This window comes from Schistosoma haematobium, chromosome 2 (assembly GCF_000699445.3).
Source record: "Schistosoma haematobium chromosome 2, whole genome shotgun sequence".
In the NCBI taxonomy this organism is placed as follows: domain Eukaryota; kingdom Metazoa; phylum Platyhelminthes; class Trematoda; order Strigeidida; family Schistosomatidae; genus Schistosoma; species Schistosoma haematobium.
This window is the reverse complement of record NC_067197.1, coordinates 12,633,074-12,648,374: the sequence shown is the minus strand read 5'-3', so window position 1 is coordinate 12,648,374 and position 15,301 is coordinate 12,633,074. Positions and strand designations below refer to the sequence as shown.

At 40.7% G+C, this 15,301-nt stretch overlaps 2 protein-coding genes across 6 annotated transcripts in view; one reads left to right on the top strand and one right to left on the bottom strand.

The window, feature by feature from the left end:
* The window catches only part of COG2_1 (Conserved oligomeric Golgi complex subunit 2), a 72,616-nt gene extending 66,370 nt beyond the window's left edge, over positions 1 to 6,246 (top strand). Inside the window, exons 14-15 of one of the 3 annotated variants that reach the window (XM_051214349.1) lie at positions 958 to 1,173; positions 6,009 to 6,246. In XM_051214349.1, coding sequence (XP_051067505.1) covers positions 958 to 1,173; positions 6,009 to 6,012 — 220 coding nt within the window. In that variant the 3' untranslated portion in view covers positions 6,013 to 6,246. The remainder of the gene's footprint in view (positions 1 to 957; positions 1,174 to 6,008) is intronic. The other 2 variants (XM_051214347.1, XM_051214348.1) reach the window with 2 other exon arrangements.
* DMAC2_1 (Distal membrane-arm assembly complex protein 2) lies at positions 6,159 to 15,060 on the bottom strand. Of its 3 annotated transcripts, none has more exons than XM_051214345.1 (5): positions 14,522 to 15,060; positions 14,297 to 14,484; positions 13,032 to 14,270; positions 6,566 to 6,725; positions 6,159 to 6,446 (listed from the first exon to the last, which is right to left on the bottom strand). In XM_051214345.1, the coding sequence occupies exons 1-3, from the start codon at positions 14,654 to 14,656 to the stop codon at positions 14,042 to 14,044; spliced, it is 552 nt and encodes a 183-aa protein (XP_051067503.1). In that variant the 5' UTR covers positions 14,657 to 15,060; the 3' UTR covers positions 6,159 to 6,446; positions 6,566 to 6,725; positions 13,032 to 14,041. The 3 variants fall into 3 exon arrangements, with proteins under 3 accessions (XP_051067503.1, XP_012802527.3, XP_051067504.1); XM_012947073.3 differs by having other exon boundaries at positions 14,050 to 14,270; XM_051214346.1 differs by having other exon boundaries at positions 14,050 to 14,484; positions 14,522 to 14,726.
* Positions 15,061 to 15,301: the final 241 nt, after the last annotated feature.

Sequence of the window (15,301 nt, the reverse complement as noted above, 5' to 3'; positions counted from 1 at the left end):
AGCATTTACCTTATGAATGTTAGATTTTATTAACAAGTCCTGTAATTTGTGACATACATTCGATTGTTCCCACTAGTGTTCTCGTTCACTACAGGCTTGACATAGTACAAGCCCCCACAAGGTGTCTATTAGTGATATGATATCTATGATGGGGTCTATTCATGAAATATCAACCTTGTGCTTTAGTTTTCAATACCACCATCATTTTTGAGAACTACATTTTTTTCTGCTAACTAACAGGATGGAATTTTTCTTGATTATCACACTTTTTTCCATTCGCAATAATATTATATATCATTTAGTTGAAATCTTGTATTCTCAAAGCGTATTTATTCTGTATACATTTTCTTAGTGTTAAATAGTTAGAGGTAGTCGACAGAATACCTTGGACCTAGGTTTCGTGCTTGTTGGCACTCGTCAACATGGAGTACGTGCAATCCTAAGGAACCTGATGCTCCGCCATCCAATTTCACAGTTTGAGACGTTATCACTGAGCTATTCGGGCTGCGACTGACATGATCGACCACTAAGTAGCAGGCGATATAATATTTGTCTAGTCCTATATGGTGATCGAATTCTATCGACCAAGTTGCGGTGTGCTTGTCTGTTCAGGGTTTCCTCTCGACAACCTCCAACTAAATAATGTCTTAATAATATATAGTACATGCAGCCAGTTGGTCAGTTATACGCAACATAGAATCTGGTACATATATACATCTGTTTAAGATGTTATTTGATGTGGAGTCACTTAGACTGGCGGGCATGTTGAAACTTGATCGATAGAATCTAACTGGCACTAAAGGACCAGACGAAAATAATATTGACCACTGCAATTAATTATCAATCAATTGTATACACTTTTTCTGCATATTTCTATACAGTTAGTAATAACTAATTAATTTTATTTAATAGGTCTAACTTTTCATGTATCATTTTTCTTACATTATCAAATAAAAGCTATACAGCTCAACTATCAGAAGTGTCTACATCAGTGCGAAAAATGGAAGATAGTATACGGCGATTACGTGAAGTTAGACGTAGTAGTTCCCAAATTTTCAACCAACCTCAATCTGTCAATGGTAGTAGTGGATTTCACTCAGATGATAAAATTCGTCATCAATTGTACTTGGATGCTAAAGCATATATTGATGAAGTTAGTAATGTAACACTACTGTGAGATTTTCTTCTTACCATATTTTCAACTTATTTCTTATTCATTATTTTGTGTTGGTTAGAGATAAGATACGTGTCCGTAAGTTTGTGGCCTATCCATTTCTCAGTGTTCAATATGGGTGCGGTAATAAGCATTGTCGGGTATTTTTCTGTTTATTTGATGAGTTATTACTGCGTATAAGGGCATAATTTCCACTGAGAATTTCATTCTAACCTTTAGCTTCCATTTTATTTTTTTAATCCGGGAGGTTGAGATGTGCTATTGGGGCCCTATACACAAACACCTCAGGTAGAGTGAGGGCATACAACCACCTTTCTCCATTGCTTCACTCAAGCAGTGGGGTTAGGTCTCGCCATTCTTCTTCAACTTTGCTATCGATGACGTTCTGGGAACAGCTCTGATGGATGTAAGTGATGGTGGTGTGGACCTGTTACCTGGAGAAAGACTTCTCGACTTTGAGTATGCGGATGGTATTGTCTTACTGTGCGATAATGCCCAAGCCATGCAATCCACACTTAATCAGTTGACGACCAATGTCCGTAGGTATGGCGTGTGTTTTGCATCTTCTAAGTGCAAATTAACTCCATAAGACTGGCGGGACCCTGATCCTGCACTCACCCTGGGTGGTGAGTAGATGAAAGTAGCCGGGAAGTTCGTGTATCCGGGTAGCTGTGTAAGTGATGAGATCAATTCACGTATATTGAAAGCCAGAGAGACTTACATCAATCTAGGCCATTTTTGGCGCCCTCGTGATGTCAGTCTGGCTGTAAAAGGTCGGATCTACAACGCGTCGGTGAGAGCAGTTTTGCTCTATGCTTGTGAAACCTGGCCTCTCCGAAGTGAGGATGTTAGACGAATCTCTGTGTTTGATCATCGTTGTCTCCGGAGGGTTGCTAACATTCAGTGGCAACATCATGTTAGTAATGCAGAGGTTCGGCATCGTATGTTCGAGCACAGAGATGATAATCCAATTGGTGCCACCATCTTGAAAAATCGACTTCTGTGTCTTGGACATGTTCTACGAATGTCGTCCCAGAGAATTCCACGTCGTGCATTATTTGCCGACTCTGGGACCGGTTGGAAGAAGCGGAGAGGTGGTCAGTGTATGACATGGTGTCGTGGTATGAAAGAAAGCTGCAAAGGACTGGCTTCTGTTGGACCTTGACGACTCCCTGGTTGGGGTCTGAGAGATGGTGCGACACAGTGGCTAGAGACGTTATCAGATATGGCTCAGAATAGAAGCCAGTGGCGATCCTGCTGTAACGTTCTCTTACTTTTTTCATAAAAAGTGGTTGTAACTTCCTTAACTGAAAGAATTTTTCCTGGTTGTACCTTTCCGTTTCCCCCATTACTATTATTATTATTACACTACCATACACTAATCTGTGGTCGTCATTGTTCTCTTTTTTCCCTTCCTTCTCTCTTATACGCACCTTACATTCTTTTTCTCTTCCCATTCTCATTGTTATTGTGTGGCGCATATATATCTGGTGCCCCCTTGTACCAATATTTGTGTTCAAATAAATATATATATATTCATCGGTGACAGTATAGCTTTAAATGACTGAAATGAAATTCCCACTGAATATCATCTCCTTATATGCAACACTCACCTACCAAATGAACGAAAAAATTCTAGACATAGTACTTTTATAGAACATTGAAAAAGGGACGATTAATCCACAGACAAATAATTATAACTAACCTTCCTAATGCTAACTAATATAAAGATTGGTATAAGTGTATGAACTGTTAATCTCTGAATAAATATTGAAAAGCAAAATTCTCCTATGTTAGGGGTCAACAACACAATCAAATCGAACTTTGGATAACATAGTTCACAATCTGTCTGTGGCTTAGACGCCAATCCATTCCTACTCATCATTATCGTGTATCTGTAAAAATCCTAAACGCTGTACTGATGGATACTTTTTACCCCTTATTTCCATCTTTTTTCTTTCGCTATTTCATAATCACCTCTTTACTAATGTCGTCGACGATGTAATCAAGTTATCCCATCTCATTATTTTCCACCTATCCATCTGATCTCCCTATGCTGGATCACTGATCCACAAATAATTCAGGCTTCTAACCCTTTTTACTGTTAATTATATATATAGTATTATTTGATACTCATTTTCGAAAGAAATATCAGTCTTATGCAAGCCAAGGGATGGAATGGCGAACATCATCTATAAAATAAACTGGTCCAACTACGAAAGACACTACATTGTATGGTGTCACCTTCTTCTTTGTGTGCATAAACACCACTTGATAGCTGTCAAACCCCATCGCATATCCTCACTTATATCAATGCACGTGGAGAATTGTGAATACACACTCGACTGGGAATATTTTGAGATGTTATACAAAGGAAGTACGAAGAAGACTAGAGGATTTCTAGAAGTTTAGCACTCAAGTCAATCAGTAATCAACATGCACATCGGAATTGACTCAATTTGCCAACCGGTTAAAAAAGTTATGGATAAGTCTAAAGTTAAAACTCAAGAGAATGGTAGTGGCAGTTAGGAAGAATATGCAGATAACGACAGGTTAATTGTCAACAATAACCAATTAAGATTGGGGTCAACGGAATAAGCCGTCAGTCATATGTGAGAAATTCGAATAATCCACTTCTACGTGAAGTTTTTGTTGGTAATGTTATCCAGTAAGACAATGAAAGCTTCATGATTAAACTTTCGAATTCTCAGAGAATGGAAACTCACCCAAGTCATCCTCTGAGCTACAAATTTCCCCCATCAACTTAAGGACCTTCATATTTGATCAGTGGTCTAATTGATAGGATGCAACAATTAATCCGTTTGAATTTGTTAAGTTCAGTTTTGCTTAAAACTTGTAATATTATTTAGTTCTGTTTAAAACTAAAGGGGAAATTTTACATACTTTTATTTTTTTAAAAGACATTGATCAGTGAAGATTATTAGAGAATCTAAATAATGTATAGGAAGGCAAATATCGAATCAAGACATTACAATAAAATATCATTTTATCAAAGGCAGATTCTATCGTTTAGGATAGTAGCAAAAAGAGTAGTATTTGAAAGAAGTAATGTATACACTAGTTAGGGTATAATTAGGAGTTAAAAGTTTTTAGTGAGTGTTAGTTAAGCTCAGTTGATTAAATTAAAATTATATAATGAAATGGGAAACAGTTTAAAAAAGATAAGGCTATTAACTAATGTCTTTTTTGAAAGATTCTTTGAATATAAATGTATGATTCTTCGTTGGGTTGAATTTGTCAAATGTATCCTTTTTACTTTTTCAATCTACAGTCTCTATGGATCGTTTAGAATTGACTTTATTTCACCTTGTATATACACGCTTGATTTGTGCTTGTTGTTGTTGCTCGTGCTCTGGCTGCTTGTGGAATATATTTCCCTTTTCCGAACTTGGACTCCTCTCTGTAGTTAGCGGAGCTAGAACGCGTCGGAATAGCTAGCTTATTTGTCATTGTATCAGAGTCTTCGTTCCGTTCTCAGATTTGGTAAACTCGTTATCTCTTCAAACATAGCACCTGTCATCTGCTTGATTGTGGATAGAACGTTGATAGTTCAAAGATCCTTCATAGGATTCAATAATCCAATAACTTTGGATTTATTGCGTTCTATTGAAGCCATGGTTATCGAAAAAATTAAACCAGGTGAATACAGTAGAAGCTAGAGTGGAGAAATCACCAGGTGTCCACACTGATTCATCTAACTAACCTAATAATTTACTGTTAGTCTAGTTCGTTTGAATGGAACCAAGCTCGTAGAAGGCAACAACTAATATCCGCCAATACTTAGGCGGCACTTTTCGGAAGTCAGTTTAACACTTTTTAATATTCAATCACTAACACCTTCCAACGAATTTCTCGCTTGTGTGAGACGAGCATTAGACTTTGGGAATTCAATGAGTACCTTAAACGTAATCAGATCCCCACATGACTTTGAACTATAAAAAATTTCCATATTGTGAATTATAACATATTTTTCTAACTCTATGTGGGAATTCCTAATAACTCTTAGTATGCTTCGAACTTGTGCATTTTGCGGTCCCGATTTGGTATATCTTTTATCTTCGATTCAATCATTTGTTCGCTGTTTTTTTTCAATCTTCATCGACTGAGATGGTTGGGCCACTTGTTACGTATGCCTGAACACCGATTACCACGACGCGCAATGCTGACTAGTGTTGGGGATGGTTGGAAGAAAGTTAGGGGCGGCCAAACCAAAACATGGCATCAGTCCTTGAAGTCACCAACTTCTGGTCTGAGCCTTGTTGGTAGATGCAGGCTACTTGGTTGGGGTCCGCGTGACTATCGTAACCAATGGTTGGAGACTCTTGGTGACATGGCTGAGAATCGATCACAATGGCGTAGGTGTATACATTTTCTGTCTTCCCTTAAACTGTGATATTAAAATTACCTTTCTTTCTACGGACTAATTCTTTCTTCCTTTACTATATCCTTATATGTAATCTTTTTTATATATTACCACCATTGAATTAACCACTTCTATGAATCCGGTGTTCATCTTGTTGTGCTAATGCGGTGTGGCAACTTGGACCGATGCATATATGTGCCTGGTCCTACGTTTTAACTGATTGACTGACGTTTTTTTCGAAAAGTGCAATAACGCCACGTGATGTACTATTAGTCTACAGTATCTAATAAATGGATTTGTTTTTATGAAATAACCACTTTATTAAATTAGATTAGTTCAAAAGAGCACTACTTGCTTAGAATTTGTGCACCCCTAGTGTAATTGTTTATGTAACAGCTACATTTTTTAAAATCTTATTCGGACTTGTGTTGCTTATTTTTCGTTTTTAAGGTAAGGAAGTTTTGGAGTTTAGATCGAGATTATACATGTGAGTTGGACGATTTTATGGAACAAATAGACACAATTCGAACGGAACCAAATGTCTCCATTATGAATACTATTCCAGCAGTTAGTCAAGAGTGATTAACAAAATTAAATTGTGATAACTTTTATGTACATTATATAATATGGGTATATGTTACTTGACATTTCTATGCTTTGTCAATCAAATAAACTTTGTCTACATTGGTCTCCTCGTTTTGTGCTTGAGTAAACTTTTCATTTCTAGATACTAACCTTAAGATCTTTTCTTTTGATTTATCAGGTAGTTGACCGATGTAGTCAACACCGTCAATGTATAATTTTGGTAAGTGATCTTCTAGTAGGAGGCAAACTAATTCCTTGTCTTCAATCTGTGGGTTTCCACTCACTATTAGGCGGCGTAAAGCTCTGGAAAAAAATATAGACAAACAGTTTATTGGCGGGAAAACTTAATCAACGTTATTAATGTAAACAATAACTTCTAGTTCTTTTTAAGCAAATTGCCAAAATTTCACTGGACCACTTACTTTAAGTGTGCCAATGTCGCTAGGCCTTTTGAAGTAATAGTAGGGCACTCACTGACATCGAGAAATTGTAATCCTTTGATACGTCCAATTCTCGACAAGCAAAAATCATCAAGATGTATACATCTTTTCATTTTTAAGTACCTTAGATGAGTTAAACAGGCTATAAAGTAAATAAGTTATATTTTGTATATATTAATGCACCAAATTAAAATCAATACATACATCAATACAATACTATCTGGGTCGCTAAAACTGATTTTTAAGCATACAAACTAGAATCTATGTGAGCACTTGTCAAAATTTGAACGAACAGCTTAAAAACCTACAACCCAGAGTTTTCAACCATGGATTATAGCTATTTCGAAGACCTGAGAAAGGAAGTTTGCAGAACACCAAAATTAGTTTGGATTAACTGCTTGTCTTGACCAAGCCAAACTTAGTTATTTTTCCATCTACCCCTGTGGTAATATGGACAATGTTTGGGCGTAGATCGTTTCTGAAATTACACAAAGTTTTCAGTTGCTTTGGTCATAGTTCGTAGAACTCAGTAGGACGAGACTTTATCAGCGTTACTTAAACTTTCAAAATACGTGGAATGGTTAACACAACTATTTTCATCTCTATCGATAATTAGACTAAGCAATGACACGTCGGTCAAAATACATTTTATGGTCATGTCGTGCGGAAGTCGCGTGAAAAACTAGCGTGTTTTTATGTGCTGAGAACCACTACATGGATATCCCATCTCCATCAGAAATATGTAGGTGAAAGACCAATCCATGAGAAGTGAAACGGTGTCAAATACTGTTACAACGTATCTCGATCGATAGACTTCCTTCAGACTACGGAGGACAACTACACTAAAAGTTCCGACTAAGGTATCCACAGGGGAGTCTAGGAGCAGCTTGGTTTCCTGGGACTCGAACTCAAACTGACTCGTGACGGGAGGCAAGGGTCCTAAGCTCCATATTAGTCACTCAGTAATCCTGGAAAGCTTACCTATCAAACTGAATAATCATTCCCTAATGCTCTCGCCAGCCTTAAGTGAATTACAGCTTTTCTAATTTTGCTAGGAGTTGCACGTAAGGTCCATCGACGGCTATAAGAAAACTGAAGATAACGAGAGTTGCCTGCACAAATTCCTTGCTTGCTGCCTCAGTGAAATGGACTGAACCAACCAGTATTTTGTTTTATATACCAAACTATTAAATCCGGTCTTCTTGAGTCCACTGTTATTCATCGTTGCTATCTACACATTTTTCGCTTATTTCGTTCAGTCAGTCAGTTAAAACGTAGGACCAGGCACATATATGCATCGGTCCAAGTTGCCACACCGCATTAGCACAACAAGATGAACACCGGATTCATAGAAGTGGTTAATTCAATGGTGGTAATATATAAAAAAGATTACATATAAGGATATAGTAAAGGAAGAAAGAATTAGTCCGTAGAAAGAAAGGTAATTTTAATATCACAGTTTAAGGGGAGACAGAGAGCGTATAGCCCTACGCCATTGTGATCGATTCTGAGCCATGTCACTCAGAGACTTCAACCATTGGTTACGATAGTCACGCAAACCCCAACCAAGTAGTCTGCATCTACCAACAAGGCTCAGACCAGAAGTTGGTGACTTCAAGGACTGATGCCATGTTTTGGTTTGGCCGCCCCTAACTTTCTTCCAACCATCCCCAACACTAGTCAGCATTGCGCGTCGTGGTAATCGGTGTTCAGGCATACGTAACAAGTGGCCCAACCATCTTAGTCGATGAAGATTTACAACCTCACCAACTGATTTACCATCGTTCCCTAATACTCTGCGTCTAACCTTACTATTACTTACCCGATGATCCCAGCAGATGCGAGCAATATTTCCAAGACATCTGCGGTCAAATATTAGTAGTTTACGAGTATCTACTACTCTTAATGGCCATGTTTCTCAGTCGCATTCGATTACCTCACTCCGTATGCTTGGTTCAGGTGTTGACGCAGACCAATTCTGCAGCAACAACTTGCATTTGGAGGGGATAAACGCATGTCAAACATCCTGGCATTGTTGCTCCGTGCTATCAAAAGACTGCATTTTATCAGCGTCTTCACCAAACAGGACTATGTCATCTACGTATTCTAAGTTGATAAGTGGACCGCCTGGAAGGAGCTCAATACCCAAGAATTCAGTCGACGAGAACGTTATTTCCATCAGTAGGTCTATGATGAAGTTAAGCAAAAATGGAGAAAATGGACAGCCTTGACGGACACCACTTGAGGTTGCAAAAACAGATGACAGTTCGCCATAAGCTCTCACTCGACTAGTAGTGTCCGAGTAAAGAGCCTTCACAAGGTTTATGTACTTCTGAGGTACGCCTTTCAATGACAGACACTGCCACAGAACCTCTCGATCTACAGAGTCAAATGCTGTTTTTAGGTCAAGAAAGACCACCATTGTCGCTAAAATTGGACCACCATACTTAAAGACCTCTGGAGCCAATCCATCTGGACAAGCTGCTCATTCTCGTTTCAGATTAGCTACAGCCTTATGAACTTCAGCTAGAGTCAGGGGATCTACCTCGATGTTCCATCCACACTGTCTGGGGATGGTGGGTAGTTGTAGAGTAGTTGAAGGCCAGCTGAACTGCTCCTTAAAGTGTTCCACCCATCGTTCTAAACGTCTGAACTGGGAGCAGATAAGAGTTTCGTCTTTTTCCGAGATAGTCTCAATTACACTTGACTTTTTAGTTTCAGTCTCTTTTATGAGTCTGAAGAGCTGTGTGGTGTTACCTACAGCGGCCGCCTTTTCCATCTCTTTTGCTTTCGATACCCATCACTGCTCACGGTCGTTCCTTAGACTTTTGGTTAACCTAGATCTGATTCGCTTTCGCTCATCATCGTGTTCAGAGCCTGATGGGATAAGTTTGCGAGAATCCATCAGTGCAATAGACCTAGAGGAATCCATTGGTTTTTTGCAACCGTTTGGTTTAAATCACTAATAGATGTCACTGCTGTTTCCACAGCTGTTTGTATATCTTTCCAAGCAACATCTGGGTCAGCCTCGTTTTCAGAACTACTTAAGTGTGACCTCAGTTGTTCCTGGAATCTATTTTCGGCTTTCTCATCACTTAATTCAATTCTAATGGGTCTTCTCAGTGTGGCTTTCCTGCGTCCAGTGAGGCGCAAGCAGATGCGTGTCCGTATAAGAGCATGACCGGAGTCCAAACAGATATTCCAGAATGAGCGACAATATTTTATCGACCCTCTCCAACGATGACTATTTTTATTTTTTTTTATTTGGACACATGAATATTGGTACAAGAGAGCGCCAATATATATGCGCCACACAAAACAATGAAAATTCGAGAGGAATACAAAGAAAGAAAAAGAGAAAAAAAGCTAGGGAGCGCAACAAAAAAAAGAGAACAATAACGAAGAGATTGGTGTAAGGTAATGTGCTAGTAATCAGGGAACGCAAAGGTACAATCGGAAGAAATCTTTCAGGTAAGGGAGACACAACCACTTTTTATGAAGAAAGTAAAAGAAGGTTACAGCAGGATCGCCACTGGCTTCTATTCTGAGCCATATCTGATAACGTCTCTAGCCACTGTGTTGCACCATCTCTCAGACCCCAACCAGGGAGTCGTGAAGGACCAACACAAGCCAGTCCTTTGCAGCTTTCTTTCATGCCACGACACCATGTCATGCATTGACCACCTCTCCGCTTCTTCCAACCAGTCCCAGAGTCGGCAAATAATGCACGACGTGGAATTCTCTGAGACGACATTCGGAGAACATGTCCAAGCCACCGAAGTCGGTGTTTCAAGATGGTAACACCAATTGAATTATCATCTCTGTGCCCGAACACACGATGCCGAGCCTCTGCATTACTGACATGGTGTTGCCACTGAATGTCAGCAATCCTTCAGAGACAGCGATGATCGAACACAGAGAGTCGTCTAACGTCCTCAACTCGGAGAGGCCAGGTTTCACAAGCATAGAGCAAAACTGCTCTCACCGACGCGTTGTAGATCCGACCTTTTACAGCCAGACTAACATCACGAAGGCGCCAAAGATGGCCCAGATTGGCATAAGCCGCTCTGGCTTTCACTATACGTGCATTGATCTCATCACTCACACCCCCACCAGCACTTATGCAGCTACCCAGATACACGAACTTCTCGACTACGTCTATCTGCTCACCATCCAGGGTGAGTACAGGATTGGAATCCTGCCAGTCTTGTAGGAGTACTTTGCACTTCGAAGGTGCAAAGCACATACCATACCTACGGACACTGATTGCCAACTGATTAAGTGCGGATTGCATGCCTTGGGCATTATCGCACAGTAAGACAATATCGTCCGCATACTCAAGGTCGAGAAGTCTTTCTCCAGGCAACAGATCCACACCACCATTACTTACATTCATCAGAGCTGTTTCCAGAATGTCATCGATGGCAAAGTTGAAGAGGAATGGTGAGATTGGGCAACCCTGCCTAACCCCACTACTCGAATGGAACAATGGAGAGAGGTGGTTGTATGCCCTCACTCTGCCTGAGGTGTTTTTATATAGGGCTTTTAGGATGTTAATAAAATTCTCAGGCACACCCTTCTTCAATAGACAATCCCAGAGAACAGTCCTGTCCAACGAATCGAAGGCAGCCCTGATGTCAAGAAACACTACGATTGTTGGCCTTTGATAAGTATGGCGATGTTCTAACATTTGGCGGAGGGTGAAGATATGATCAATACATCCTCGACCAGAACGAAACCCAGCCTGCTCCTCGCGAGTCAATCTTTCTCGAGTTTTGAACAACCTACGAAGTATGATGGAAGCCAATAGCTTGGACGGAGTCGGAAGTAGACTTATCCCCCGATAGTTGTTGCAGGAACGACGTGAACCCTTTTTAAAGATAGGGACAACTATTGACTCATTCCATGACGTTGGTACACTCTCTAACACCCAAACCTTTGTAAACAACGTCGTCAATTCCTTAGTCAAAAAGTCACCACCATCTTTAAAAAGAGCCGGAGGTAAGTCATCTGGGCCAGGTGATTTGTAACGCTTCAAGAGTTGGAGTTCCTTGCGGACTTCCTCCTCGTTTGGTGGATCAGTCGTCACCGGCCATGGAGGGCAGGACAGTCTGGCCGATGTTGCCGGAGCAGCAGGCCAGTTGAACTGCCCTTCGAAAAATTCTGCCCATCGTCCAAGACGTCGATGGATGTTAGTGATTGGCATCCCATCATCCTCGCAGATTGTTTCACTCACACCAGACTTCTTGCTGCCAGTGGCTCGGATGAGTTGGAAGAGCTTCCGGTAGTTACCAGATGCAGCTGCTGCTTCCAGCTCATTAGCACGCTTCGACCACCAGGCTTCTCGGTCCTTACGCAAGCTTTGCCCAATTTCCTTACGTAACATCCTTCGTTTATGGTCAAACTCACGGTCACCCGGAGTAGACCGACGGGCTTCAATGAGTTGTAAGGAACCAGAAGAAACCCAGTGCTTAAAAGCGGGACGTTTCGCAAACACACAACTGACTGTTCCCGCCATTTTCATGGCGTCATGCAATTGCAACCAATGCACATCTATACTTTTCGGTGGAGTGGTAGCTAGCCTAGAGGCTAGCTCGGTTCGATACTTATTTGCAACAGAAGTTGCAACCAGCTTGCTAATATCAATACTTTGCTGGCGGTCACTTCGTTGTCCACTGAAAAGTAAGGCAAGATTGGCGCAGACCAAGGCATGGTCAGAGTCCAGATAGGTACTCCAAAAGGAGCGGCAGTCTTTTACACAACCACGCCAGCGGTAGCTGATCGCGATGTGATCAATCTGAGTCCAGGCTTGGGATGCAGAGGGAGGACGCCAGGTGGCACATCGGCGATGACTGTGCCGAAAGTTAGTGCTAGCCAGAAACAGGTTGTGGTCTGTGCACAGTTGCAGTAGACGGTCCCCGTTATCTGACCTGCGACCAATGAGTCCCCATCGGCCACCTAAACGACTCTCTTCTGTGCCTAGACGCCCGACCTGAGCATTCAAGTCTCCGGCTAGTACTACAATATCTGTCGAACGCACTTTCTGGAGAAGAACAGTTAACTGGTGGTAAAACTCATCCTTGATTGCATCCGGGCTGCAATCTGTCGGGGCATAGGCGATGACGAAAAGACATCGTTTCTCACGCCGATTTCTTCTCACTTTGATGGAACTTTCTAATCTAACAGCACATAACCGACTGTTAATGGGGATTCAATCGACTAGTGCTGCCTCAGCTCTAGCGCTTAGTGCGACACCAACGCCTGCAAGACCAGACGAAGATGCCACAGGGTCCCCGGATAAGCGCACGTAAAACAAGCTTTTTGAAGTGACAGATGTAGAGCGAATTTGTAGTACTTCGCCAGAGTCTTGAATACGGGTCTCGGATAGACAACAAACATCAATATTAAGACTTTCCAAAGACATAGCCAGCCCTATCTGTTGACCAACCTGCATAAGTGTGCGAACGTTGAAGGCAGCCAGTTTGAATGGCGCACGTGGTTTCATAAAAACTGCTTCAGTACTCATATCCGATGGTAACATACAATTTTCAACCGGGCAGTGACTCGAGAACGTTTAGATACAGTCGGATTTCCACCAAAGACGAGCCGCTGTATAAGTATAAAAGAGGGTGAATAATGTGGAAAATAATAATAATAATAATAATAATAATAATAATAATAATGACAATAATAGTAACAATAATAGTATTAATAATGACAATAATAGTAATGATAATTATTTAAATCGATTGATTGTTTTTCGGGGCGAGAAAAGTAGTTGCCATAGACATAGAGTTCATCGTTTGTGTGGTAATATGATCTATTTGAGTCCATCGTTGGTTTGGTGCAGGGGGTCGCCGTGTTATACGATGTCTCTCCTTATGCTTAAAATTAGTGTTTGCTAAAAATAAACGATTGTCCGAGCACAGTTGCAGCAGACGATCAACATTATCTGTTCGCTGAGTCGGAATAACAAATTACCCACCTAAATGTCTTTCTGTTTGGTTTAAGTTACCTACTTGGGCATTAAAGTCACCTACTACAAGTACTATGTCTGGGCGTTTAGCTTTCTGAAGTTCAGAAGCCTTGGCTATTTGTAAATTCAACCCCCTCTTACGTGTACAGAAATAGTTTGTCGTAGCCTTGAATTTGCCCTGGGAATCCTTAAGTCATTTTACGGCTTAAGGCAGTGCGCGAATTCCTTATTCTGTCTATACGACGCTGATTTTCACCTCATCTTACAATTATCACTTTGTTTACTTGGACCTTCATTTAATTGACCTTCACTAATTTTCGCATAATGCCTTGACCATTAAATGCATGCCCAGATTGTCCCGAATGTGTGGCGCAAATACATCATACTTTTCAGGTAAACTCTATCTTCCCATTGTTCTGTTGAAATTTATGAAACATGCCTGTTACTTCAAATAAACGTAAAGGTAATCAAATCAAAAGCATTTACTTACGTAAAAACTCTAGTCCTTCATATACAATATTGGTACCTGACAGGTCAATGCTTTCGATCACGAAACCATCAACGTATTTATTTGGTAGTATAGGAGGGACCCCAGCATATGGTTGAATCCAGCTAGTGTGACCGATGAGCTGAACGCGACCGCCCAGACTGCACACCATATGAGCTATGGCAATATCTAGTCCTAGTTTATCAACGTCTTTGTCAGAAACTCTGTAAATAATAAACGGAGGCATTACATTTGTCTTCGTCGGTTTCGTTCCTTCATTCGTGATAGCAACAATGATCTGAGGCTATCCACTGTCAGAGTTTCTGTACTCCATGCCTTCTGAAGAAGTTCACGAAATTTAACAGCAGGACGAGACGATTTTGTCACCAAACCAGAATATATTTTAACAGATTTCCCGTCACGTACAACATATTTATACTAAGTTAATGAAGCCTAATTATTACAACTGACGTACCATAGGTTTGGAGTAGATTGACCGCGTAAATCCACCTTGCTCATCAGTCGGCTCACTGGAAGCATAACGGATCAGTAAATTGGGATGGGAGACAAGCGATTTTGATAGACGACCAACTGTAACACGCAGAAACATACCACAACCCCTCTCACAACGAAGATTGATAAAAAGTAAACCTACAGTCAAACCGGCCTCCTTTACTTTCTTGAGCAACCTGATTAAGGTTGAGCATTCCGTGCTTGAAGTGCTTGAGGTTAGTCATGTCCGTGTTGGCTTGTGTGAATTCGTGCTTTCCGCATAATGAAGTAGTCTAGAATCGTAGAAAGTATCTTTTCTAGTGTAAACTTCGAATTTCTTATTGAATAATTGTCGACTGAACATCCGACGTTACATCTGTTATTTTGAAGATTGTATTAAATTAGGACAGCGTGATATCAGCAAATGTAATGACATCTGACTCTAATGGCTGTTGATTTGCTCCCACAGATACAGGAAATGATGCACAGCCCTATTGTTGAACCGTCCAGTTTAAGGAAGATTTCGACTGACATTAATGAACATTTTAGACGACTAGTCCTGAACTAACTTTTCTTGCACTGTGAAGATTTCCAGAAGTCGTTTAATGAGTGAAGATAACCATAGTTTGATAGACAGATATCCCAAATGTCTACGAAATTGCGTGGACGGGAAGCGAAAGTCCGGCACTTTAACTGGGTTGGTGGTAGGTACGGAGTATCCACGTAGAAGAGTTGAGAAACACTGGCCCCGCACTCATGTTGC

Bases quoted from the DNA above. Each gene is read 5' to 3' on its own strand.
- DMAC2_1 (XM_012947073.3), bottom strand. From the start codon at position 14,656: ATGTTTCTGCGTGTTACAGTTGGTCGTCTATCAAAATCGCTTGTCTCC. The intron at 14,271-14,296 runs GTAATGCCTCCG...TATTATTTACAG, and splicing joins CGAAACCGACGAAGACAAAT to AGTTTCTGACAAAGACGTTG. The intron at 6,726-14,049 runs GTAAGTAAATGC...TTTACTTTATAG, and splicing joins TGAAGGACTAGAGTTTTTAC to CCTGTTTAACTCATCTAAGG.